Consider the following 27,195-nt stretch of genomic DNA (forward strand, 5'->3'; position numbering starts at 1 on the left):
ATCATGATTTCTGGGTCTTACAGTTAGTAAATGTCCTATAAATAGCGATTACAAGTAGCTGTTATCATCAGAAGTTTCCCTAAGATAGCTTTGAACCCCAAAGTTTCTTTCCATCAATAGCGTTCTTCAGCAGAGCCCAGGCATCCAGACTGACCTGGAAATCTCTCTAACACGGCCACACATCCACCCCAGTCAGACAAACTACTCCTATGTAATCTGTAATGACATAATTGAAACCAGGTTTACATTTATTTAAGTAGCCTCGCTGTGATGGAATGAAAATATTTTAGTTAGCGGCACAACACGTCTGAGCAGAATTTACAGCGGTCTCCCCTGCCCTGTGGATTCCTCACTTGCCTATAAGAACTCCATTTTGAAAATGAACGATAGAAGGAGAGAGAGAGAGAGGGCTGGGGTTGAGTTTCAGTTCTGCACAATGACACCTTTAACAACCTGCCAGCCAGTCAAAACCTAAATACAGCATCTGAAAAAGTCTTTACTACTGCCAGTTAATACTCAGAGGCTCTGGGGACAGGAACGTCCAGTGACTCAATATTTGTAAATGCTACTGTTGTCCCTCCAACACATGTCGGAGGCTCCTGGGAGAGGCGGGGGCTTTGGCCATGATGGGGGCGAGGGTCTGAGGTTTAAATAGGGAAAGCAGTCCCTAGGAAAACAAAATGAAACATACAAATGAGCACCTGGTGGCCTGGCCCAAGTGCCCGCTCTGAGAGCCCTGGGTCACCCCACCTGCCATGCCTGGATCACACACAACACCAGGAGGACCCACAACACCAGGAGGACACGCAACACCAGGAAGACACGCAACACCAGGAAGACCCACAACACCAGGAGGACCCACCACACCAGGAACACCCACAACACCAGGAGGACCCACCACACCAGGAACACCCACAACACCAGGAGGACCCACAACACCAGGACCAGGGCAGCTGAGCTCTTCTTCATTTAGATTTGTTCCTTTGTATCTGCAGACACCAGCAAGGCTGAACAGCAACCCCGGGGCATCAGAAGAACAGTGTGTGTGACATCAGTGTGTGCTCACAACCAGGAGGGTCGGACGTCACTGCAGCTGCTGCAGAGACGATGCATGCAGAGCACCTTAGAGTGAAGTCAGCCTGGTGGAAGGCGGCGGTTTCCACTGCCCGCCTGGTGGTGAGCAGGAGTTGACACAACTTGGTCATTACAAACGCTCCAGGCTGAAAACCCAGTCTGTGTGAATCTTGGCCACCACACGGGTTGGCAAAGCTCTGGAGTTGGTTTGTCCTTCTCTTTTATCCTTTTTCAAGAATGTGTTAATATTAATGCTGCACATGAAATGGAACACACAGCGCACCGCGGCGGGCCAGCGTGAGCACCCACGCTGCTGGTTCAGAGAAACTGTGATGCCCACGAACTCACCTTCACGGGGCTCCGGCCGGAAGCCAAGAACTCAGGCTCCCTTTGAGCTCAGCCTGACCTCGCCTGCCTATTGATCACTCATCAGAAACACTGGCACTTTGAATGGGAACTGGGGCACTGATGGAAACGGGCTTGAGTGGGAATTTAACTTTGTAGGAACAGAGCTTGCCGTCACAACACCCATTCCGCTGGCTTTGGTGAGCCAGGAGCGTTTTCACTGGGGACAAGAAGAGAAAGGAAGGGAGGCGACGTTAGGTTGTGACATGTGAGGTACACTGCAGGAAGAACAAGAGCGGCACGGCCGGAACCACGGGCATTATGGCGCACTGAGAAGACAGAGCACTCAGGAAGGGTGTGCAGGGGCACCTGAGGCCCCACGCTCGGGCTGCCAGGAGTGCTGGGCATGGGCATGCCAGAGGCCAGCCCTTCCTACCCTGCCCCACCTGAGACTCCGACACCTGAGGTCCCATCCCAGCATCTGTGTGTTCTGATCCTTGCTCAGAAGGAGGACAAAACAGAAGAGATGGCTGTATGTCTGCGTGAGCCTGTCTCTACCTTAGGGAAGAGAACACAGAGAGTACTGCTACAAAACAGAGAAGGGGACTTGTTCTAACGCTCCATTCTGCAATTTTACTTTGTTCTTTGCAGAATTGTGGAAAACCTTTACTGTAGATAAAAATAAAAATGTCTAGACTCCCTGAGGCAGTAGAGATGGTGAGTTACACTTGCTAGGCTGGACACTCTCCAGGGATCCTTCCACATCACTCAGCAATCTGAACTTATGCAGAAAGGAGAGAGAGATATTAATCAACTCAGTTTTTAAACTCTTATAAGTTGATAAGCAAAGTATTCTGTGTTAAAATACCTCTGGTGATGAAGAACTCATTATTCTTGAAAAACTCTTTTATTTGGATAACACTGTAATTATAAAGTATGCCCTTAGGGTCCCAGAGTGGCTCACTATGAAATGTGCCAATGATGTTTGATTATGAAGCACTATAAAATATTGTTGCTAAATTTCTGTGTTAGGAGTGAAGCTAGCAAATATAATCAATGCTTTTTATCACTATAATCTAGCTCAAATGCCATGATTTAAACACTCTGTTTTATCAAGACTTCAGTGATAGAATGATGTTTGGCTTTTATCCAACATTAAACCACATGTTAACAAGTGAATATTACTCAATCATGAAAAAGGAAGTGGGTACTGATACATGCTATTTCATGGATGAGCCTTGGAAAGGTTATGCTAAAGAAAAGAAGCCAGACACAAAAGGCCACAGATTGTATCTATTTAGACAGAATGTCCAGCACAGGTAATAAAGACAGAGAGGAGATGAGCGGTAGCCTGGGGTGGCTGGGAAGGAAATGGAGAGAGACTACTCCTGGATCTGGGTTTTGAGTGTGAATACTACATCCGAAACTAGCGCTGTGGGCAGTTGTAGTCTTAAATATACCAAACCCCACTGAATTCTATCTTTAAATGGGTGAATTTTACGGCATGTGAATTACACAGCAATTTTAAGAACAAGGGCCAGACATGCAGTTATAGGACTGTAATAAAAAGTCACTGTGGGAGGCACTGCCACCCGAGGGACTCCAGACTCAGTAGAACAGCCAAAATGCACACCAACCGCAGCTCTGCGGACGCCTAACAACCATGCGGCGAGGGATGAACACAGGTCCTAGTAAAGGGTCCCGGGCTGTGTTTACCTTAATACTCCCTGACCCATGAGAAGTTTTCATCTTTTTATTTTACAGGGAGGGTATGTCGACTTCATCTCAGTTGTACTTGTACTTATGAAAGTTCAGGGAATATCAAAGCCACAAACAGGTCCTTCAAAGAGAAGCTGGCAAGGTGAGCTGCTATTACGGTCTGCTTCCAGCTCCCTGGGGCTCCCTGGGGCTCCTGTGGGCCTAACTGGAAACACATGACTCTGCTCAGGCACCTGGGAGGCTCCTGTTCCTCTCCAGTGACAGTCACCCGTCCTGTAAGAACCAAAGCCTGGTTTGGGGAAAACACTCTCTGAACAAAGCACAAATACGCTGACTTTTTCAGATCACAAGTTCAAAATGTTATAGGTGTAGAACTTCTTACTTCCCTGTGAATGCCACTGAGAACTCCTAACTTGAAAAAGGAACTGTCTGTATTAGACCACATTTTCCCCCCAAAAGAGAAAAGAGACCGTACGTGATGGTTCATAACACGATTGATGTCACCGTCACATAACCTACATACTGTATTCAACCTCGAGTTCTTGTTTGGTGGTCAGGAATTGTGCCTATCTCTTCCTACTGTAAACTCCAAGGACTGTACGTGAATCTTGATTTTTTCAGGTTAAGCTTGATGATGAGGCCTCACACCCCGAGAGGAACCCCAGCGCTCTCGTACGCCAGAGACTCATTAATTACGCCTCCTCGCGATCCCACCCTCTACTGCAGGGCTTCTTAGACGTGCTCACACTACACTGGGCTGCAAAGTGACCAAAGCACACTCAGAATCTCACAATAAAACTACTGTGCAGACGTCCACGGGGACAGTGACGCACAGTGTCACCAAACACCCACACAGCAGAGGGAAGGGGCCCTGGGACACTCACAGTTGTATCCAGGCGTGATGTGGTGCTGGGCTTCCAGGCTGGCCAGGGTGATGTGGAAGATGATGTGCAGCAGCAGGAAGGACAGGCTCAGGAAGCACAGCGACTTCAGCAGCCGCCCCGTGTGTCCTGGGGGTGAAAGCAGAGGCTGTGAGGAACTGAGACCAACACTGCTCTGCCTCTCCAAGGGGTCCAGAGAACGCGTCCCTGTACCACCTGTGGTGGAGGCTGGCCCACCAGTCCAGGCGTGCAATGACCCCGACCTTAATTGTTAGTCGATAGCCAAAATCCACCCTGCACAACATCACACAGTCAGCCTCACGTGCGTTAAAAACTCAATGTAATAGAAAAATGTCTTCTTACACATTATATGACATGTTATATGGCATGTTAAAGTGGAACCGCAAAAGGGTTCTGGCCCAGAAAATTGTACAAAATGTTGCTGTCAAACTTGAAGGAGCAGGTAATCTGTATTTTATAAAAGTAGTTGTAGAGAAAAAGAAAGAAGTTAGTCTGAAACATTTTGTAGTTAGGGTAAGTTTAATTTCAATAAAATAAGGCTGGAAGAGAAAACTATGAACTAATTTTACTTGTGAACATAGACCTAAACTATTAAAAAGATTTATTAAGTAACTGAAATAGCACAGTAAAAAAAAAGGAATACATCATAATCAACTAGACTTTATTGCTGAAAACCAAGGGTGGTTTGACATTAATGGATCTGTAAGGGGATTCACATAGCAGTGGGCTGATGTCACGACTTTCTCAATGGACACAAAAGAAACACTTCTGAAAATTCAAAATGAATTCATGGTTAAAAAACTAAGAAACCAGGAACAGAAAGAAGGTTTCTTAAAGGACTGAGCCCATGGCTAAAGCAAGCATGCTCTTTCTGATACAAGTTTAGGCGGGGTCTCACTAATGTCAGAGATAAGGTCACTCAACAGTGCCACCACCAATTAACATGCCGCTGGGTGTTCCAATAATACTGTAAAATTAAAACAAAGAATGAAGAATCTTATTAGCCAGAAGTGTTTACAGATAATATGATCAAGTAAAATAATTTTCAGAGGATATCATTATCAATATAGAGCATGGAACTGAATCCACAGACCAATTATTAGAACAAATGCAAGAATTCAGGAAATGATTGAGATACAAGACCATCTCGCAAAAAACAGCGTTCCTCCCCACAGTGCAGTAACCAAATAGAAACTGAGACACAACTTGGATAGCAATCAGAACTCTGCAACGGTTTGGTCAGGTGTCAGGCTGGGCTGCTGTGCACAGTTATCTAATCAAACACTTGTTAGGGGGCTGCTTGGAGTTTTCTGGTGTCACCACAGTCTACTGCCCACTGACTTTAACAAAGGGAGGAGACTGTCCGCCACCTTCCGGGCAGGCCTGGCTCCATCTGCTGGAAGGTCTGAAACCAGGGAGGGGAGTTAGGGAAGGCAACTGAGGGCAGGAGAGGAGCTCAGCTCGCCCCCTGGAGATTGGTCTGTCTGGGACCTTCCCTTCCTGACGGCCTGCCCAGTCTGCTGTGGACCTTCTTGGCCAGTTCACAGTCAGTCCTGCAAACCTCGACATAAAAGTCCTCAACCTAAAAGCTACGTAAAGAAGTATTCAAGTCACATATGCATATATATCCTATTGTACTGCAACTCTCTCTCAAACTTGATTAATAAAAATATCTAAAAATACACATAGTTTAAAGACTTTTATGGATAAAATAGATAAATGAAGAAATATGTTACATTATGAATGAGATGATTTATGGCAAAGATGTCAATTTCCCCCAAATTTGGTCTACAAATTCAATACAATTTCAAATAGCATGCAATAAGAAACTTCTCTGTCTTCGCCAAATACGTTTCAAAATACCTAGGAGGGATGTTCTGAGGATCTCAACAAACATTTAAAAATACATTTAGGAATAAAACTCTAGGAGTTGCTATGCTAATTTTGAAACATTAAGAAATAAGGTCAAAAGTGGGCAAAGCTCGTATGTGCAAACAGACATTAAGGTATGTTATAAACCTATAAGTTGAAACAAAATAAATGAATAAAACAGAAAAATAGTCAAGTGCAATATCATATATTGCTAAAGTAAAACCCAGCTTATTTAAATTAACTTGGTAAATGTCAAAGTTGACCCTATAAATTAAGAGAAAAAGGATAGGGATGACATCAGAGATGTGATAGGGTCAGAGGCCCCAGCTCTCACCTCCCCATAGAAGCACAAATTTTGGCAACCACCGTGGATGAGAGTACTTTTGTGGGAGCCCCAGAGACTAGTTGAGTTACACCATCTCAATGGGAAAAAAAGTCCCAGAGTGAGCGTCCTGAAGAAGGAAAACTGAGAGGAGCAGTTTCCTTTATCCACGGGATCTCTCCCCAGAGTGGCGCAGCATGGCGCTGGGGGCCTGATGGCACTGCAGTTTCTACTCCTGGGCCAAGTGAGAATGACATGAGCACCCAGTTTCCCAGTCTTGCATATGCTGCCCGGGAGGCCCACTGTCTCATCCCACCCAGAACACGGAAGGGAGAAGCATGGATGGGTTGCCGGGAGACAGTGAAGAGCAGGAAGAAGAGTGTGTGTGCTTCTCAAGAGCATCACAACCCTGGAGCCTGCTGACAGACTCCCCCAAGAGACCCATCACTGACCCTTGCAGGATGAGTCACCCGAAGACCTCCACAGCCCGCTGATGCAACCACACCTTGGATCCCTCCTCCTGCGGACAGCATCCCACACATCCTTGTGCATGGGCTGCATGAGCTCTTGCAGATAGTATAGAGAGTGCAGCAGCAAACACAGACCCAGTAACTGGCTGGGTTTTACAGGTTAGCAAGAAGGTATTCAACTTTGAGCACTTTGTTAGGGCCCTACCCTAGCAAAAATAAGTGGTTGTCTCTCAGCACCTAGCCTGGCTTTATTGATATGGGAGGCACAGGAACCCAAGAAAAGAAGTGACAAGAGGGATGCAGCAGGTCTACCCACAGAAAAAAATTGAGAGAACCCTCTACCCTCACAGAATCTCAAATCAGGCTTACTGGTGAAGCACTTTCTCTTCTGAGATTAGTCAATAAAGACCAGAGAAGGGCAAGTGCCAAAATGGCAATCTAAGGCTGAAAGGAGCACAAAGAATCAAGGAAACATGACACCACCAAAAGAAAAAACTTAAGCCTATCTACGTGAGAAAGCCCATCTACAGGCTGAGCCCATATACATGAAAAGCCACAAATCTCCTGGCAAAGATTCAAAATAATCACCTTGCAATTCAGTGAGCTATAAGAAAATACAATCAGCTAGATGAAATCAGGAAAGCTGTACGTGAGACATTCAGTAAAAAGGCAGGACCAGAAAAAAGGAATCGAGCAGAAGAATATAAAGCCTGAAGTGAAAAATTCAATAGAAAGCGTCAACAGTTGACTGGGCTAAACCAGAAGAGTCAGAGAGTTTGCAGACGGATTATTTGATATTACCCAGTAGAGGAAGGAACAAAATTTAAAAACAATGAAAAGGAGGTGAAAATAGGTTGTGGCAGTCATGGGACACCAGCAAGTGACCATTAGACACATTATGATGTCCAGAAAGGAACAGAATGAAAAAGGGGCAGAAAGTTAACCCAAAGGAACAATGGCAGAAAAGCCACCTCATCTGAAGAGTCAGATAGACATCAGGGCCCAAGAAGCCTAAAGAACTCCAAAGAGTAAGGAGGTCTTCACAGAGATACACTGTGATCAAAGTTTCAAAGGCCAAAAACAAAAACAAAAATTTAAATGAGCAAAAGAAAAAAAAGTCATCACCTACCAGAGCCCCTCCAGGTGACTGTGAGTGCTTCTCATCAGGCCTGAGAGTGGGAGGTGTATTCAAAATGTTATGAAAAGACTTTCACCCCAACCAGGCCACCCATGGATGCTATCCTTCAAAATTGACAGGCAGGTGCTGGAGGGGCTCAGCACCACCAGACCAGCCTTATGAGAAATGCTGAAGGGAGGACATGAAATGAAAAGACCCCAAAGAGCCATGTGAAGGGCTCTGAAGACATGAAGCTCACTGATTAAGGCAAGAATATTGTCAAAGTCAGAATATTCTAAGGCTGCAATGGTGCCATGTTAATTATGTTGACCTCCAATGTAAAGGTTAAAATATGAAATCATTAAAAACCATCATCACAATAATTTGTTAATAGATACGAATTTTAAAAATGTAAATTGTGACATCAATAACATGAAATATGGGAGAATCAAAGTGTAGTTTTTACGTGTGACTGAAATAAAGTTGCTATCAAATTACGGAGATTATTATAACTAGAAGCTGTTTCATGTAAGTTTCATGGTAATCGTTAAACCCAACCTGTACAAGATGCACAAAAGGTAAAATGAATCAAAGCCCGCCACTACAAAAAAAAATCACATCATGAAGGGAGAGAATAAGAGGAAGAAAGAGCAAAGAGATATGAGAGAGAGAGAGAGAGAGAGAGAGAGAGAGAGAGAGAGAGAGAGAGGAGAATGAACAAAATGCAATTGTTGGTACTGACCTATCAATATTTTTTTAATGTAGATGAATTAAATTATCCTGTTAAAAGATTGAGGATGATGAAATAAATTTAAAAACAAGACCCAACTGTATGTGTACCAAAAAATTCAGCTTTCAGGACACATACAGGCTGAAATGAAGGGAGAGAAAAACATATTTCATGCAAAGAGTAACCGAAGGAGAGCAGGGAGGGCTATTTTCATATCAAAGTAAACTAAGTCAGAAATCTCTCACAAGAGACAAAGACGGTCATTTGATGAAGCTGAAGCATTCAATTCATAGGAAGGGTAGAATAATTTTGCACGTACATGCACATGACCTCAGAGCACCCAGGTGTGCCTGTTAGCGGAGATGGATGGAGAGGTAGATGGTGGTATAATCACAGTAGGGTCCTGCACAGTCCAGTTCACAATGGCCACACCTTACAGACAGAAGAGCCAACAGCATGGGTCTGAGCAGCTCGGCGGGCACTCCACTGACCCCTGAGCACACTTTCTTCCCAGGCACACACAGAACGTTCTCCAAGACAGATGGCAGGCGAGGACACAAAGTGAGTCTGATCCAATCTCCTCACCCTGAACTCACGTCTTTCTGACCACAGTGGATGGAACTGGAAACCAACGACAGGGAGAAAATGGAACAATCCAAAACAGGGCGAAATTTAGCAGCACATGTGTGAAAATCACGGAATCAGAGAAGAAACCAAAAGACAAATAAAAATACCTGAAGACTAGTGAAAATTAAAACACCATGAGCACAATACGTCTAGGGGTACTGGATCCAGAGTGTCCCCAAGGTCCCTGTGTGGGTGGCATGGCCCAGGCTGGTGGAGCTACTTGGAGGGGGTGGACTCTCGGGAGGAAGGGCCTGGATGGAGGATGTGGGCCACGGTGGTACATCTTGTCCTTGGCCCTGTCCCCCAGACCTCTCTCTCTGCTTCCTGGCTGCCACGAGGTGAGCAGAAAGAAACCCTTAACAATATCCTAGCAGACCACATTCCACAGCACACTGAAGGGGACACCCGCCACGGTCCCATAGTATTTGTTGTTGGTTGCAGGGAGGGCTCAACACAGAAATCTGTAAATGTGAAATACCCCATTACCAAAATGAAGGATAAAAAAAATCATATGATCATGTCAATAGATACAGAAAAGTTGTCTGACAAAAATCAACATCATTTTAAGCTTAAAAACTCTCAACAGATGAGGTACAGAAGGAATGCACCCCAATACAATAAAGACCATGTCTTACAAGCCCACAGCGAATATCCTCTCCAGTGGCTAAAAGCTGGAAGAGTTCCTCTCAGATCAGGAAGAGGCCAAGAATGGACCCTCTTGCGCCTGCTGTTCAAATCGTTCCGAAATCCTGGCAAGAGGGAAAAATAAAAGGCACCCAAATTGGAGAAGTGTTAAATTGTTCCTATTGAAGTTAATTATTTTAATACATAGAAAATCCTAAAGACGCCACCAAAAAAACTGCTAGGATTAATTTAAAAATTCAGCAAAGTTGCAGGATACAAAATCAACATGCAAATATCAGTTGTGTTTCTATATACTGATAATGAACTATCTGTAAAATAAAAAACCCACGTTTACAATAGCACTTAAAAGAAAGGAATACTCAGGCACAGATTTAACCAAGGAGGTGAAAGGTGTGTGCCCTGAAAACTGTAAAACATGGGTGAAAGGGGTGAAAAGAGAGGTAAGCAGGTGGGAACACACCCCCATGCTCACGGACTAGAATTAATGTTGTTATAATGTTCATACCACTCAAAACTGCTACGGTCTCAAAACAATCCCCTCTCAAAAATACCGATGTGGTTTATTCACAGAAATGGGAAAAAAAATTGTTCAGAAATTTGTTTGGAACCACAAAAGATCCCAGATATCTAAGAACTATTGAGCTAGAATCACAAAGTTGGAGACATCACACTTCCTGATTTCAAATGTATTATAAATTTACAGTAATTAAAATAGAATGTACAAAGACCAACGGAACAGAACAAAGAGCCCAGAAGTCAACCCACACATACATGGTCAATAAATCCTTCATGAGGGCTCCAAGAAGACCCACTAGGGAAAGGAGACATCCTTAACAAGTGGTATTGGATACCTGCAGTCAAACAGTGAAAATGGACCCCTGTCTCCCACCTTGTAAAAAAAAACCTACTCAAAGTAGAATGAACGCCTGAAACTGCAAACATCTAGAAGAAAAGCTAGGCAAAAGGTTCCTTTACATTAGTATTGGCAATGATTTTTTTAAAATGTGGTACAGAAAACAAAGCAAAAAAATAACTGGGATTACATTATGGAAAAGTTTTTGTACACCAAAATGAGAAGGTCACCTATGGAAAGGGAGGATACACTTGCATGCTATCAGTCGGATAAAGGGTTAATATCCAAAATATATGAATCTGAACTAACTTTCCTATGTATATATGTGAGTATCCCACAAGGAATCTCACTGTTGTGCACATCTACAAGACTGGGTCCTAATTAGAATAACATATACCCTAGGTCAGTATAAATATGTCAAAATAGTCTCTACTGTCATGTAGAACTAAAAAGAACAAATAAAAACACAAAATATATGATGAACCATACAACTAAATAATAAAAAACAAAAAAAAACATATTAAGAAATGGGCAAAGGGTCTGGGCAAGGGTTCTTTTCTCCAAAGAACACATAAAAAGAGCCATCAGGTATTTGGTGAGCTGCTCAGTAACACCAATCATTGGGGAAATGCAAATCCAGACCTCAACTGAGCTATCACTTCTGCTATGGTCTGAATGTCTCCATCTAAAATTCCTGAGTGACAACTTAATTGCCATCGTGATGGTCTGAAGAGGGAGGAGCTCAGGAAGGGCTTCAGTGGTGACAGAAGAGCCCCCTGGATGGGATTAGGGCTCTCACCAAGGGCTTCGGGGGGAGGGGTTGTGCCCTTGTCTCTTCTGCCATGTGAGGAGGCAGCGCTGTGCCCCTCTGGAGGAGGCCAGCACAGGCACCATGATGGAGCAGAGACAGGGCCTGTACCAGACACCAGCGCTGCCAGGCCTCCTCCTGGGATGTCTCAGACTCCAGAACTGCGAGAAACCGACTTCTCTTCCTTACACGTTACGCAGTCTGTGGTCTGTTACCGCAGCACAGGCGGACGAAGGCAGCCTCAGGACAACAGCCTCACTATGGCTACTACTGAACATCAGGTAGTCAGTGTTGGTGAGGACTTGGGGAAAAGGAAACGCACACTGTGTGCGGGAATGTAATTTGGTTTAGCCATTGCGGAGGATTGTGTGAAGGTTTATAACAAATTAAAAATGGTACTATGCTATATGGTCCAGCAATCCCACTTCTGGGTGCATGTCCAAAGAATTAAATTGGGATCTCCAAGACTTATCTGCATACCCATGCTAACTGCAGCAGAATGAAAAATACCAAGATATGGAAACAATTTAAATGTCCATTGAGGTATGTGAATGGATATAAAAATTCGTGGTATACACGCACAATACAATGAACAGCATCTGCCATTTGCTTTGATGTGGATGGGCCTGTAGAGTAATATGTTGAGCAAAATAAGCCAGAGGCAGGAGGACAAGGGCTGCCTGACCTGACTTGTACATGGAATCTAAAGTCCAACTCATTGACACAGAGAGTGGCCAGGTGGTTGCCAGGGCTGGGGTTTTGGGGAAGTGTTAATGGTTAGATGATGGTTGAAGGGTAAAGTCACACATGATAAAGGAATTCTGGAGAAGTTCTGCTCAATCAAGGATGAATTTTACGCCAAGTATTATTATCAAAACCAAAACTCACTAATAATAGAAAGGGGTGGAGGAGCCCTGGGGATGGAAATGTCTGAGTTTGGTGGTGCTGATGGTTTTGCAGCTCCTTGAGATGTGTACATCAGGCAGCCACACGGAAATGGTGCGTGAATACAGTGGTTCTTAGAAGGAAGGAAAAGGTATGTTACCTTGCAGATAAAAACTGGTTATAATATAGAAAAAAAGTAATGCTAGGTCCTTGCCATACACAAAGGTGATCTCCAGACAAATAAAGACCTAAACATGAACAATAAAATTCTAGCATCAATAAATGAACACATGAAGTAATAACTTCATGACTTTGGAGCAGGGTTTGTTTTCTAAAATAATGCTAAAAAACTAAGCTATAGGAAAAAGAAAAGACGGTTTTAACTGCATTATGTTGGAAATTTCACAAATGCCAACATAAATAAAATGGACAGACAAATGATTAGGGCATCTGAAATGTATATTAGATTCACAGAACTGATAAAGAATCCCTGTATATCAACAATTGGGCAAAACATTTAAATGAGCATCTTGCCAGAGAAGATCAGAGTAGGGAATCCACTAATAGGGAGAAGCTAAAAGCCACTGTAACACAAATGAGCTAAGATATAAATGATCAGACATCTCATACCCACTTGATCAGGAAACGTTATAAAATGCCATAGCCCTGAGTTTCTGTGAGGGAACCTCACCCAGGTGTTAGTTTGAATTAGTACAGGCTTTCTGGAAGTCATTACTTAAGAATACCTGACCCTCTGACCCAGCACACTACTCAACAACCTGTAATCCCAGCTCCTTGGGAGGCTGAGGCAGGAGGATTGCCATTTTGAGGCCAGCCTCAGCAACTTAGTGAAACCCTATCTCAAAAAATTAAAAAGGGCTGGGGATGTAGCTCAGAGATAGAACACTCCAGGGTTCAATTTCTGGTACCACACCCACACCCACCTGCCCCCCACCCCACTCATCTGCTGTAGTTTTTATTGCTTTTACTGGAAAGAAATAAGTATGAACACACAGAGAGACATTTTCTCAAGATCAGTGAAGTAATGTCTCATTGTGTGCTATAAACAAGGAGGTTTTACTTGTCTAAACCCTTAGAATAACATTTCTCAAGGGCAAAGGAACACACACACACACACACAGCCACACACACGCATACACACTAATCAAGGTGAAATTCACACAGCAAATTGGGTGGCACCCGTGTATATATATTCCCAGTGTTGTGCCACTGCTGCCTGTGCCAATTTCCAAAGCTCGTTATCCTAAGGCACCTGGTGTGCAGTTACTCTCCATCCCCGACCCAGCCCCAGCAGCCACACGCCAGCTCTCCAACTCCATGGAGGTCCCACACACCTATAGCCACACAGCAAAGGGCCTTTTTTGAGTGGCTTCTTAGATAGAACATACTGCTTTCAAGCCATGCATCTGCAGACTGCATCAATACTGCATTCTCTTTATGGCTGAATATTATTCTACTGCACATATGGAAATTTGCTCATCCACCCATCTACAGATGGACATTGGGGCTTCACACCTACACTGCTGCTCCAAACACACACATACACATGCTTGCTGGAGTGCCAGCCAACAATTATTTTATGTAGGTATCTAGGATGGAATTGCTGCTTCATATGCAATTATATACTTGGCTTTTAGAGGAACTGCCAAATTGTTTTCCACAGCAGATGTGCTCTTATACATTTTTTGGGCAGCCATGTACAGGGTTCCAATTTCTCAACATCTCTGTCAGCATTTGTTATTTTCTATTTATTATCATTTTTGCTATAGCTATCCTAATGGGTATCAAGAGAAAAATCTGTGTAGCTTTGATTTGCATTTCCCTAATGATTAATAATGTGCTTATTGGCCATTTTCATATTTTCTTCTAGAAGGAAATTGTCTTATTGATCTGTTTCTATCACCATGACAATGGCACACAGTTTTGAATACTGTAGCTTTGTACTGAGTTTTAAAATGAGGAAGAATGTGTCTTACAACTCTGGTGTTCCAAAATACCAATTTTGCTATTTGGGATCCATTATAATTCCATATCAACTGAAGGATCAGGGATTTTTTAATTTATGCAAAAGGTCCATTGGCATTTTAACAGTGGTTATACTGTGTCTGTAGATTATCTCAAGTGGCAGTGACATCTTAACAATACTAAGCCTTCCAATCCATAAGCACAGGGTTGCTTTCCATGTACTCAGAACTTCAGTTACATTTAACATTTTCAACGTACAAGTCCTTCACCACTTGGGTCAAATTTATTCACATAAGTATTTCTTTATTTGATTACTATAGATTATTCATCGTCAGTGTACAGAAACACAACTGATTTTATGTGTTGACTTTTACTGAGAGTTTGCTGAATTTATTATTTCTGGAAGTATTTGTGTGAATTTTCTCTATATAAGTACATGCCATCTGCAAACACGGGTATTTTTTTTTTTCTAATTTAATGGTCTTTCATTTTTTTCTGGCCTAATTTTCCTGGCCAGAAATTCTGATACAACACTGAACAGAAACAAAAAAAGTAGCCATATTAGTTTGCTAACATTAACATAATTAAATATCACAAGCTGGGGGCCTTAACTGACAGATCTTCATTTTCCCACATTTCTGGAGACTATAGGTCTAAGGTCAGAGTGGCACAAGTGGGTTCAGGTTTAAAGGGACGTCTCCTTGCCTTGCAGGTGACACCTCTTGCTGCCTCTTCACATAGTCTCTCTTCTGCACCCATCCCCAGCATCTCCGTGTGTCCCAATGTCCTCTGACAAGGAGATCTGTTAGCCTTCATTAGGAACCATCCTAACCCTCTTCTTTTATTTTAATTATCTCTTTGAAGTATCTCCAATACAGTCACATTCTGAGATGCTGGCATAAGGGCTTCAACCTATATATTCTGGGGATGCTGTGGTTTGAATCTTGAATGTATCACCAAGTCCTGTGTTTTAAAAACATGATCCTCATGGTTGTTGCCCTACTGGAAGTTGGTGGAATTGTAAAGAGGTTGGGCCTAGGGTAGGCGGTCTTTAGTGATTAGATGCATGCTCTTGTGGCAGATAATGGGACCCAAGACCCTTCTTCTCCCCTTGAGTTTCCTCCTGGCCATGAGGTGAGCAGTTTTATTCAGCCAAAGTCTCCAACTATAATGTGCTGCCTTGTCACAAGCCACAAAGAACAAGGCCAACTGATCATGGGCTATAACCTTCAAAATTATGAATGAACCTTATCTTTTTATGAGTTGACTATCCAGGGTATTTGTTTTAGCGACAGGAAGCTGATTAACATGGGGAACATAATTCAGCCCATAACGGTGCCCTCGAGATTCTCAAAATTCATGTACCTCTTAAGTGAAAAATAATTTATACCTTTCCCAAAGCCAAAAAGTTTTGACCATTCAAGCATCAGATCCAAGTCCAATGTCTTATCTAAATACAATCTGAATCAAATGTGAGTGAAACTCAAGATACAATTCATTTTGAAGGCAAAATGGCCAAATTCTTCAGTTGCGAATCTGTGAAGATAAACAAAGTATCTGCTCCCAAAATACAATTATGGGACAGCACAAGGTAGACTTTCCCATTCCAAAGTGGAGAGAGGAAGGAGAAATGGCTTGCAACAAGCCCAAACCCAACAGGGCGAATTCCAATAGGGTCCAGTCTCAAGGATGACTTTTGGCTCAGTGCACTGCCTTTCAGGTGCATTGTTAAAATCGATGCCTTTAGGTTTTCACAGAGATTACTTTGAGTACTGGATAGGAGGGGGATTGAGTGAGCAGGAGCACAGAGCTGACCGCTTACAACTCTGCCTTAGCCTTCACTTCCTGCTTTCACTAAGCCTAGCAAGAAAATAAAGAAGAAAGCTTGGGGGTTCTATCAGGTCTGTTCTGAGTACAGATCCAGTTCTGGGAAAGTAAGTGACTTTTTAAAATTTCCAGTGGACCAGGACACTTTTGAGTGCCATAATTTCTCAAAGAAATCTTCTCTTCAGTTTTCCCTCCTAGGATTTTAGGATGCCATTGTTTATCCCAATTGTGATTTTTTTTTTTTTTTTTTTTTTTTTTTTTTTTTTTTGCTCTGAGCAGTTGTGAGTAGTTCATTTGATTTATGAGTTAGATGTCACAAAGTCAAGAAATGTACATCAATCTTTCAGGCTGCCACCAGATGTGGCAATAAAGACAAATGCTATTCTTTGTGAATCAAGTCCTTTCTTCTCTGGAACCAAAGTGGGAATGAGGGGTGTTGTCTTTAAGACCTCTGTGTGAATGAGCATGAAGCAAAGACAAACAGCAATGTCGAATATTTGCATGCTGTTTTAAAATGTTTTGATTATTTGTTTCTTGATTCATTATTCTCTTGATTGCTGCAAATATTGGACAGTCTGAAGAGTTCTTAAAATTTTGATTCTGTTTTTGCTTGATTTTTAGATGTTTTCTGAGAGGGTCAGCACTTGGAGGTGTGTATGTATTAAGCCTCTTGCACTTATGTCCATTTTCAATTGCCAAACATTTCTTATTCTCAGCTCCTTTCCCCTTATCCTGTGTACCTGGGTCTGAGGTGAGGTAGACCACCCCGTGGGAAAGGGGAAAGGCATGGCAGAGGAAAGCCACTCCATTCGTGGCAGTCAAAGTGGGGAGAGAGAGAAAGGGGGCAGGGGGGAGTACACATTGTGTGGGGGTATATATTGTGTGCTATGTATTTTAATTTCAAAGTATATGTACCTGCCTGTGATGAGCCACAGTCTCCGGTGTGTGGTGATGACCCCAGTGCTCCTTTATATACCTCTGGGGTGCGGCTCTGTACCCTGAAGAATGTGAAGCTGGAGGCAGGGGGTCCTCTGTATAATTCTTCACACTTGACCCTCAGCTGATGTTGAACAGAACCAACAGTGGGGGAAAGACAAAGGCCATGCCATTTTGGGTGCCAGAAAGTGGAGTGTAGCGGAATGAAACTCTTCTCCAAGTCGAAGTCCTTGTTTTCCTAAGGGAATCTCAGGAGAGCCCTGTGCAGGAGCCATTGGGAGCTAATTGCTAGAAAAATGCCACTGCCCCCCCCCCATGCCCCCTACACCTACACTCCAGGGACTAAGCCTGCTGAGGTGGGGAATGGACTCCCCAGCCCAATTATTTCTCTCATTCCTACCATTTGTAGGTCCCTTGGTGCAAAATTTGGTGAACTGGCTTAATAAATAACAAGAAATCTGAGGACTCCTTGTTGGCCTGATTAAAGTGTTCTTGCTGACAGCATTGAAGGCAGCTCACAGAGACCACCTGTTGTCATCCGTGTGGTTTTCTTTAGTGAACATTTAGTGGGTTCTCCCCAGTGCAAGATGTTGTGCGAGAAGCGTCTTGAGAGGTAAGGCCAGGTGCCCACGCTCAGGGAACGTTCGGGCTGCTCACTTTAGGAAATGCACAAAGCGGTTATCTGGAACACCCTGAACAGGCCTCCGTTGACAGAACTGCGTCGTGTCAGCTGCAGTGAGAGATGTCAGGGGACACGTGGGCAGTGTGTACCATGGGTGTTAGGATAACTGAGGTTCTCGAGATGGACCCTTAACTTAAGAGCTCCTTCAGAAGAGCTCCCCCGTTCTGGTTTGACAGCTCCATCAACGGAGCAGATTTTTCACGTGTCTTGTTGGAATATTGTGCATTCTCTCCCTTTCACTCTGTCTAAGCCAACTCCCTACAGCAGCTAGGCTGAAAATAAATATATGAACCTTAAACCACACTTCTCATATTCTAAATCATCCACAAAAATGAAGGCAGCTTTTTATTCCCAAATGGCTGCTCCTGGAGAGGAGTGAGTTACTGGGCCATCCTTAGAGGACCAACGTGGAGGCAGCTAGTCTGAGCAGCTGGTGAAATCTCAGCATCAGACGAGGAGCAGGGCTGGGTCTCGAGTCTGGTAAGTTCCCGGCTGTACCTGGTAAGTACCCGTCAGTTCCTCTCTTTTTGTTCCTGTCTGAAGTCTCAGGATTTCCACCCAGAGGGAATGAAGGAGCGCATGGTGGGCTCCAGCTGCCAGCTCTCCCCAATGTCGCTCTCCACAGTCAGACACACAGGGAGCCAATGTGGCCACTGCTCAGCTCCTCCCACAGGTAGAGGGCTGGGAATCAACAGGGGACCAGGCAGGAAGTGTCTGTAATGAAGCGATGACCCCAGCCAGGGAGTTTCTGCAACAAAGTTTTCTGCAGAGGGTCCCATGCCCCTGCCCTAACCTCCTTAGGCTGTTGTAGAAAAAACATGGAAACCAACAATTGTTTAGGGTCAGAGTTGCAGAAATCACAACATTGTTTGCTAAAAAAAATAAAATAAGAGCGATGAGAGGGAGCCTGCTGACCCTCTTCCTGCGGCCCTGTGGCTTGTTCATAGCGTTGGCAAGAAGCCCTAACTCAGGGTTCCACGTTCACATGAAAGCGCTTCTCTGGCCTCTGGTGGCCCACACCTCACAGCCTGGAACCCCAGTGCATTGCTCAGCTGCCTTGGGGGAGCCAGGCCTGCAAGGCCAAGGCAGGGGCACTAGACAGGGGCGTCCCCACGTTTCTCTCCACTTGCCCACCCGTGAGCTCACAGAGAGCCTGGAGAGCTCTGGCCATGGTGGGGGAGCAGGCGGCCATTGTCTCACTTCCTGAGGGCAGAAGTGGTGGATGGGTCCATCCTGCCAGGACGCTCCACCTCCACCTCCACACTGGATGTCTACACCGGCCTGCTCCCCACCAGCCCGCCCAAGAGGACCATGAGAGAAATGTGAGGAAAGCCATTTTACTAGGGTGCATGAAAGAGGATTATCCAGGTTGGTCTGTTTCCATAGCTTGGTTTTTCGGTGCTAGGGGAAATTTTAGATGCGCTGGCACAGGGCTCGGCGTATAGTTGTACCTTAATGTCTTTTTCTTTCCCCATTAACAAAACATTACCACAAAACAGCTGCCTCATAGTATCAAGCACATCTGTACTAGTTGAGTTTGATTTTTGACCTGACTTTCTTCTGGCAGCGAGGGCCTGAGTGAGCCCTGTGACTGGCTGTGAAGCGCCCTGTGGGTGTGCCCGTGTACCCTCCTGTGCACAGCCCCGTGCGGATGAGTCGGCACCTGTGCCTTTGTTGGGTCCCCATGAACAGGGAATGGCTCTCAGATCTAGTGGGGCCAGCGGAAGGTCTGGTGGGAACCTTCTTGAATTTCGAAAGCACAGCCTCTTTGCTTATTTGTATCTATAAAACTTTGCTTTCAAGCTTCCTTCTTCCACTAGAAAGGGATCGGCAACAACAGCCTCAGGGTCAAATCTGCCTTTACCCTGGATTGTGTCCTTCCCCACCCTGCTGTGGTGCTGGGATGGAGCGCAGGGTGCTCACTGTTGACCCACACCCCAGCCCTTCTCATTTTTTGAGACAGGGTCTCCCCAGATTGCCCAGGCTGGCCTCCAGCTTGTGATCCTCTCAAACCATCCTTCTAGGTAGCTGGGACTAGACATGTATGCCACCATGTCTGGCTCCACTGTCTGACCTGAGAGCTAATTTAAATGGTTGAAAAATGTCAAGAGAAAAATATAGTTTCACGGCATATTGAAAACTACCTGAAGGATAAACATAATGTGCCTAAAAAAAATTTTTATAGGATCACAGCTGTTTGTTAGATTTCTGTCATTACATAATACCTGAGATAATTATAAAATAGAGAAAAAAGGTTCATTATGGTTCCTGGATCTTTGAGGAACATTATGTACAACATAGCAGCAGTTAAAAATGGAGCTGGAAAAGGCAGCTCTGAGTAAAGATGACAGAGACACAAATCCCTGCTTCTGCCACGTGGAAAAGGTGCAGACACAACACACAGTAAACTACAGCCACCGACGTGAAGGGAGGGTCACAGGGACACTCAGTGAACTGCATCTACCCAGGGGAAGGGAGGGTCACAGGGACACTCAGTGAACTACATCTACCCAGGTGAAGAGAGGGTCACAGGGACACTCAGTGAACTACAGCTACCCAGGTGAAGGGAGGGTCACAGGGACACTCAGTGAACTGCATCTACCCAGGTGAAGAGAGGGTCACAATGACACTCAGTGAACTACAGCTACCCAGGTGAAGGGAGGGTCACAGGGACACTCAGTGAACTGCATCTACCCAGGGGAAGGGAGGGTCACAGGGACACTCAGTGAACTACATCTACCCAGGTGAAGAGAGGGTCACAGGGACACTCAGTGAACTACATCTACCCAGGTGAAGAGAGGGTCACAGGGACACTCAGTGAACTACAGCTACCCAGGTGAAGGGAGGGTCACAGGGACACTCAGTGAACTACAGCTACCCAGGTGGGAGGGTCACAGGGACACTCAGTGAACTACAGCTACCTAACAGCAATTGTGATGTTTACTGTCCGACAGCAGTGGCAGCTTTATCGGGGCCAAAGTAGACATACAGCAGAATGTGTTCACATTTCCCCCCCGCTGCAGGTGATTGGCTGCTTCACACGGCCCTGCAGGAGTAGCCATTCCTGCAGATGTGTGGCTAGCAGGAAGTATGGACTTCTGGCCCCATAGCAGCTGCTAAGAAACCACAGCCCTTGGCCTATGAATAGAGTCTGCCAGGAGCCACAGGGTACTCCTGAGCCTCCGACTGCATGCTGGAAGCTGTCCCCACCTTTAGGACGTGTATGCACGGTCCAGGGACAACCTATGTCTCTGAGAAGATGATGTGGTGGTTCTGTGGTGCACCAGGCTGCTACCCACCCCTAACCCCCTCCACAACCACCTCACTACTCCTCAGGTTCTGCAGGTGATTGACTGATGATTGCTCACAACTGTGTTCCTCCCCCTTAATTGTCTTTTTTTTAGATGTAGATGGACACAATATCTTTACTTATTTATTTTTATGTGGTGCTGAGGATCAAACCCAGTGCCTCACATGTGTGAGGCAAGTGCTCCGCCACTGAGCTACACTGCCTCTCCTACCCCATCATTGTCTTTAGTATGGAAATTTGCCTTGCCTAAGTCACACCCCTGCCTGGGGACAGCTCACCTCCAAAGTCCAGGGTGCAGTGTGGTACGTTTCAGAGCTCAGCCCACCTGCCTCAGCTTTAGACAACTCCAAAGGGCTGTTTGGATGCTGAGACTTCCTGGATTCAGTTGAGGGTGCATTGTTACCCCGCAGCGTCACTGTCAGTGTATCCTTGGCTCCGTCCTCCTTTCTTTTGTCTCCCCCCACCCTTTGGTTCTGTTCAACATCTTCTGAGGCTCAGGTATGAAGAACTACACAGAGGACTCCTTGCCTCTAGCTTCACCTTCTTCAGTGTCCAGAGCTTCTCCCTAGGGTTATGTCAAGGAGCTCTGGGGCCATCACCACACACCTGAGACTTGTCAGAGGCAGGTGCGTGTAGTAATTGCTTGGGTGCCTGTGGCTGTCATGTCTTCATCAAACTTGTTCACAGGTACACGCTTGATGTCAGGAGATGACAGCTTCATGGTTCCATGTTAGAGTCTGTAAACAAGTCAGAATGGCGCCTGGCAAAATGCCAGAGGGAGTGGTTTGTGAGGTGGCGCCAGCGAGCCATTAAGTGTGGAGATTTCTTATTGGTTGACTGCTGTATCTAGTTTATGCTAATTAAGATAAGCTGTGTGGAATGTATAAATACCGCTCCTGTCCTACAATAAACGGCTCCTACTCCTGCTGTATCAATCTACACAAGTTGTTCGTCACCTCCCGGTTATTTTGCTGCAGCTGGACTGCGGCAGTTCCAGGGCTGGGACTCCTTGTGCTCTCCTGCTCTTCCCCCAGGGAACACGTACCAGGTTCCTATGACTAACTGCCTCATGACCACTATGTTTATTCTCGCCAACCCTGGGCTTTCCTTTCGTGCCTGGGAAGCCAGGCCGGGCAGCTGTTAGCTAGCTAGGCCTTCTGTTTGTCATCTGTGCTCAGGGGCAACAGTGGGGTGACTCGTCTGCACTCAAGGCATCGATCATCTAGACTTCTCCCTCCATGAGAGTTTAGGAAATGAGTCGGTTTTTTCTCCATTGCTATAATAATATCTAAGAAACTGGTAAGAAGACAATTCAACCTCTCCTTTTTGATTCTACATGCCTCTGGCCTTGCATCCAGGCTGCTGTGGGAAGGGCAGCCACGTCCACAAATCCCTCCATCCCATCACCTTCAAGTTCATGTCTTCCTTTCTTTTTTTCCCTCCCTTCTTTCTCTCTTCCTTGTCTGCCTGCCTTCCTTCCTTCCCCCTTCCTTTGCACTTTAACATTAATAATGTGTACCCCTTTCAGTCTTATTTATTACTTGACTTTTGAGTTCTTAGAATAAAAATCCTTCTGTATTAATCTAGAAACTAATCTTAAAATATCTTTCTTTTAATTACATTTCCTATGATTTTTCTTTTTTAATGAGAACCTTTATTCTTTAGAAGATAAATATATCCTTGAAGATTTAATAAGTGTCCTTGAAAATGATAATTCCCCAAATTTAGCCAAAACACTCATTTGAGAGGAAAATCAATACGTGTAATTTCTATAAGGTTATAACCTTTGGGTTACATAAATGCTTTCAAACACATGTCTGGGGTAAAATATAGGCTAAGTAGAGCAAAACACACAGATGTTCAGTGTGCAATTACATGAGTGCACCTGGGAAGCCACCCTGAGGACCAAGACATGGAGCACAGACGTGACTTAGAATGTCTACCATGCCGCTTTTTACCAAATCCCAATCCCCTAACAGAGATTTAAGAATTACAATGCACTCTGGAGAGCATCATAGTTAAGCTTCAGAAAGTCTAAGATGAAGAGAAAAACATGTCAAAGGTGCTCAAGAAATGCATCTGAAGTAGAAACAGGGTCAAGAAGCACGACTGACCTCGTCAAGAACTATGAAACCTAGAAGACACTGGAACAGCACGGCAGAGAGCTGACGGCAGGAGCGCAAAAGACCTCAACCTATCCCTTCAAATTATCCTTCAAAGAAGGTAAACAAGCCAACAAAAACAATACAATGCGGCCAACAGAGCCACCCTATGAGGAAGAAGTTCTTCAAAAAGGAAAACCACTCTGTTGGGCATCTCCAACTACTGGGAGGGATATGGAGCACAGAGAGGACATGAGTGGATACACAAATGAATACAGAACCCCCAGCCCTTGTTAAGTCCCACTGGCTTCCTGCTGCCTGGGGTGGGCATGTTGCTTCCTCACTGACAGGTGCTCTGTGTGTTTGAAAAAGAGGAAATGCAGTTAGGCCCAGGGGCACATCCCTGATGTCTCAATGACTCTGGAGTCTGAGGCAAGAGGTTGGCAAGTTAGAAGCCAGCCTGGGAAATTTAGTCTCAATTATAAAACAAAAAGGGTTGGAGATAGAGCTCCATGGTTAAGCACCCCTGGGCTCAATCACTCAGAAGAAACAGGCCATACAGGATGAGACTCTTTGTCTAGATATGCTCAGAACCAGAAGTATTTTACATTTTAGAGTTTTCAGATTTGGGTATACTTGCACAAACTTGATAGTTGAGCAAACCTCATTTTAAAATCCACCCAAATCCATAACTTTGTGAACATCACAGCAGAGTAGGGATGCTGGACCTGTATATGTAAACCTATGGTTACATAAAAACCTGAAGCTCCTTTTACCAAGTTTTCCCACTGATCACTTGGTGGGCAGTAACTCCTTGAATTTGAAATGTCTCCTTAAAAAGGAAACTGTTTGTTGGCCATGCTGGCAAGATTTTTGACTTCAGAGCCTGCAATCTGCATCCCAGCAACAGCAGCAACCTTCTGCCACTCACCCAAGGTGCTCTCCTCTGTGCTGAAGAGACCAAACTCACCACAGCCCCAATTTCTGCCCTACCAGGAAAGAGCAAAGCAAACCCCAAACACGTGCCCTTTGCTTGCTTCAACTTAACAGCTATGACTCAGCTGGGGGCAGCCTCACTTCCTGGCTATCTGCACATTTCATGGCCCAGTGACACTTTCCCAAGTCCTGACAAGCAAGCCAGGTATGTCATCTTTGGCTATTCACCAGGTCCCACTCTTTGGTGAACTGGCCTCTGCAACACATTTGGCTTTTGGCCCTGGGTAACAGATGCCTCTGGACCTCTAGCCTTGATCATCTAGATTCTAAATGGCCTGGGATTCCATTCTTGCACATCTCTCAATAACTTCCTCATCCATTGTACCACCTGCTGACTGCATCCTGTATGCCAGAATTACATTGGGCATTATGATGACAAAGGTCACAATCCACGGTCCCCACACTGAAGGGTCTCACAGTTCAGCATGAGGGACAGCTAGTTGGTAAGGTAGGTGTTTTACTGGCTCCATGACAATGTGTATTGTTCTATGGCAGTAAGAATGACTAAATATTTTAGAGTCTTTCTGCCATCTGTAATAATCTTCCAACTGATTAATTCAGTAGGGAAATGGGCACATAACCTTTTCATACAATGAGGCTTTGCTAAGTTCTTATATTATTCCTTGCACCATGTTGAAGAATGAATTCTGCTACTTAATCACTAAGGTGGTTTTGTCCAAGTCCTCCAGAGTCTCTGGGACTCACTCTCTCACTACATAAAACTGCAGAATGTTTCACAGTAGAAATCATGGTTCTTGACTTGTAGCTGTTATTTAACTGGGCAGTGTAACCCAAGGGTTCTTATGAAACAATTTTTGACTGATTGCTGAGGCTCTGAAGAGCTCAGGGCATTGGCAACCTTGTTAATTACAGCTGCTCGTGGTTTTTTTTTTAATGCAAGATGTCCTGATCTTGGTCCCAGAACCTCTGATTTCATTGCTCTGGGTGGGCCGGGGCACGAGTGTGTTGTACAAGCTCTCTGGGCAGCTACATGGTGAGCCAGGGCTGAGGACCACTGAGGTGGAGGGGCCCCATATCTGTATAAGAGCAGCAATGCCTTTCCTCTCATCGAAGAGTCAAATAGGTCTTTATTTTACTCTTTAAACAGAATAATAAAATATATAGGGCATCCTAAAAATAAGTATGTTACAGGATGAATTGTGTCCCCTGAAATGTTCATATACCGAAGTCCTAATGCCCAGGACTTCAGAACAGGACTCCATTTGGAGACTGAGATTTTAATCAATCTAACTAGAGGTCCTGCGTGTGTGTGTCACTGGAGTCCTTAAAGGAAGAAGCGATTAGGAAGGATTTGACCAGAGGGCAGACCACGTGAAGATCCAGGGAGAAGATGGCCATGTACAAGGCAAGGAGAGGTCCCAGGAGAAACCAGCCCTGCAGACACCTGGACCTCTGACACTCAGCCTCCAAAACTGTGAGAACAGAAATGCCTATTGTTTAAGCCACCCAGCTCACGGTCCTTAGTGCCAGCACCCAAGCAAATGAACACAGATAAAAACACTGTGTGAAAGGAGTTTGAAGGAACTTCTGAGTTCCAGGCTATTCTTTATCAACAGACTCCTAATCAGAGGCACGTTCAAAAGTTCTAGGATAGCCTCGGTACCTATGGACCGCATGCCTACTGGGAACTGGCACTCTCTGGGTGCTATGCCTGGGCCCTGTCCTTGAGTCACACATAAACCAGAGGACAAGAGGACTGTAGAGCGGAATCACACTATGCTTTGGTTTCCAAAGCTGTAAAGTCAAGCCATTCGAAACGCTGCCTGCCTGTTCCACAGGATCCCTGCAAGATGACCTCATGCATGCAGAAGAGTCTGGGAAGTGCAGGGCACTGACCTATTCTGCCCTTTGAGGTAACTGCCATGAGGATGGGGCCCACATCTGTTCTGTGTATCTCAGAGAAGCACTTGGCCTTAAGAGGAAACCCAATCAATGTTTGTTAAAAGAATTCTCCTAATGTATTATCACCTTCCCAGTGAACCAACAAATGGCTGAAATGTTAGGATCATTTTTTTAGTGCACCAAAGTGTATGCTCCTTCAACATCTGTTCACTGTGGATTTACAACGTACAAGGCACCCAGCTATGCAGTGTGAGGACACAGACGGGGCAGGGCCCAGGGTTGTCATGCTTGGTCCTTTAGGCATAGCAAGGGGAGCCTCCTGTGATTGCAGTGGTGTGAGAGCTGCGGCCTTTCAAGTCACTTCTGTTTCTTTTTGATCTTCCAGTTTTCAGGTTAAGTCTTTTATTTCTTCATTCATCTGTTTGGCCAGGATTTATTTCCACTGGATCTTTATTTCCCACTTTCCCTAATTTTAAGAAAAGGTTCTGATTTCATTATGTTTTAGAGAAGTCAAATGCAATGGAAATAAGGTTATAAATATCAGTACCAAATCAGTCTGTCCTTGTAACTAAAATCCACGGCAGCAAAGTCTGGCTGCTTTGTCTCACATCAACAGGAAGAACTAACTGCAGGCCAATTCTTTTCCCTTCATAGCATATTTGAACTTAGATGCACCAACCTGTTTCCTTTCCATAGCTAATAAAATCCTTGTTACTGCATTTTACTTTCACATTCTCCCACATCATAGGATTCAATTCCTATTTTAAATCAGATACCACACTTTGCAGCAAACACTCAGACATTCATTTCCCAGCACTTGGACACTGCACCTTGATGAGTCTCGCAGTCTGGAGAGGCGGCTCCAAGCCTTAGGGGAACCGTGCAGCAGAATGAGCCTGTAGCTGCCCTGCACTTCTAGCTCCCAAGGAAAATTGATATTTTCTACAATCCTTGCTGTACTGGGGTTTTACCAAAAAAGGAAAACATGATCCATTACCAACGCTCTTTATTGTTCTTCTCTTTGCAAAGAGAAACAATTGAGCTGGCAAGCTGTGCCCTGACCTTGAAGGTAAAATACTCTCAAGGGCACAGGAACCTGTGTGATTGTTCCTGTGGGCTTCCGG

At 44.7% G+C, this 27,195-nt stretch overlaps 1 protein-coding gene across 6 annotated transcripts in view; it reads right to left on the reverse strand.

Moving 5' to 3' along the window:
- The window catches only part of Piezo2 (piezo type mechanosensitive ion channel component 2), a 359,603-nt gene that overhangs the window by 220,940 nt on the left and 111,468 nt on the right, over nt 1–27,195 (reverse strand). For all 6 annotated transcript variants that reach the window (XM_058571847.1, XM_046421440.1, XM_046421436.1 and 3 more), the window contains exon 3: nt 4,023–4,148. In XM_058571847.1, the coding sequence (XP_058427830.1) occupies nt 4,023–4,148 (126 nt within the window). The remainder of the gene's footprint in view (nt 1–4,022; nt 4,149–27,195) is intronic.

The sequence above is a fragment of the Marmota monax genome, unplaced genomic scaffold (assembly GCF_021218885.2).
Source record: "Marmota monax isolate L192 unplaced genomic scaffold, Marmota_monax_Labrador192_F-V1.1 WCK01_AAM20220418_F8-fsc00254, whole genome shotgun sequence".
Classification (NCBI taxonomy): domain Eukaryota; kingdom Metazoa; phylum Chordata; class Mammalia; order Rodentia; family Sciuridae; genus Marmota; species Marmota monax.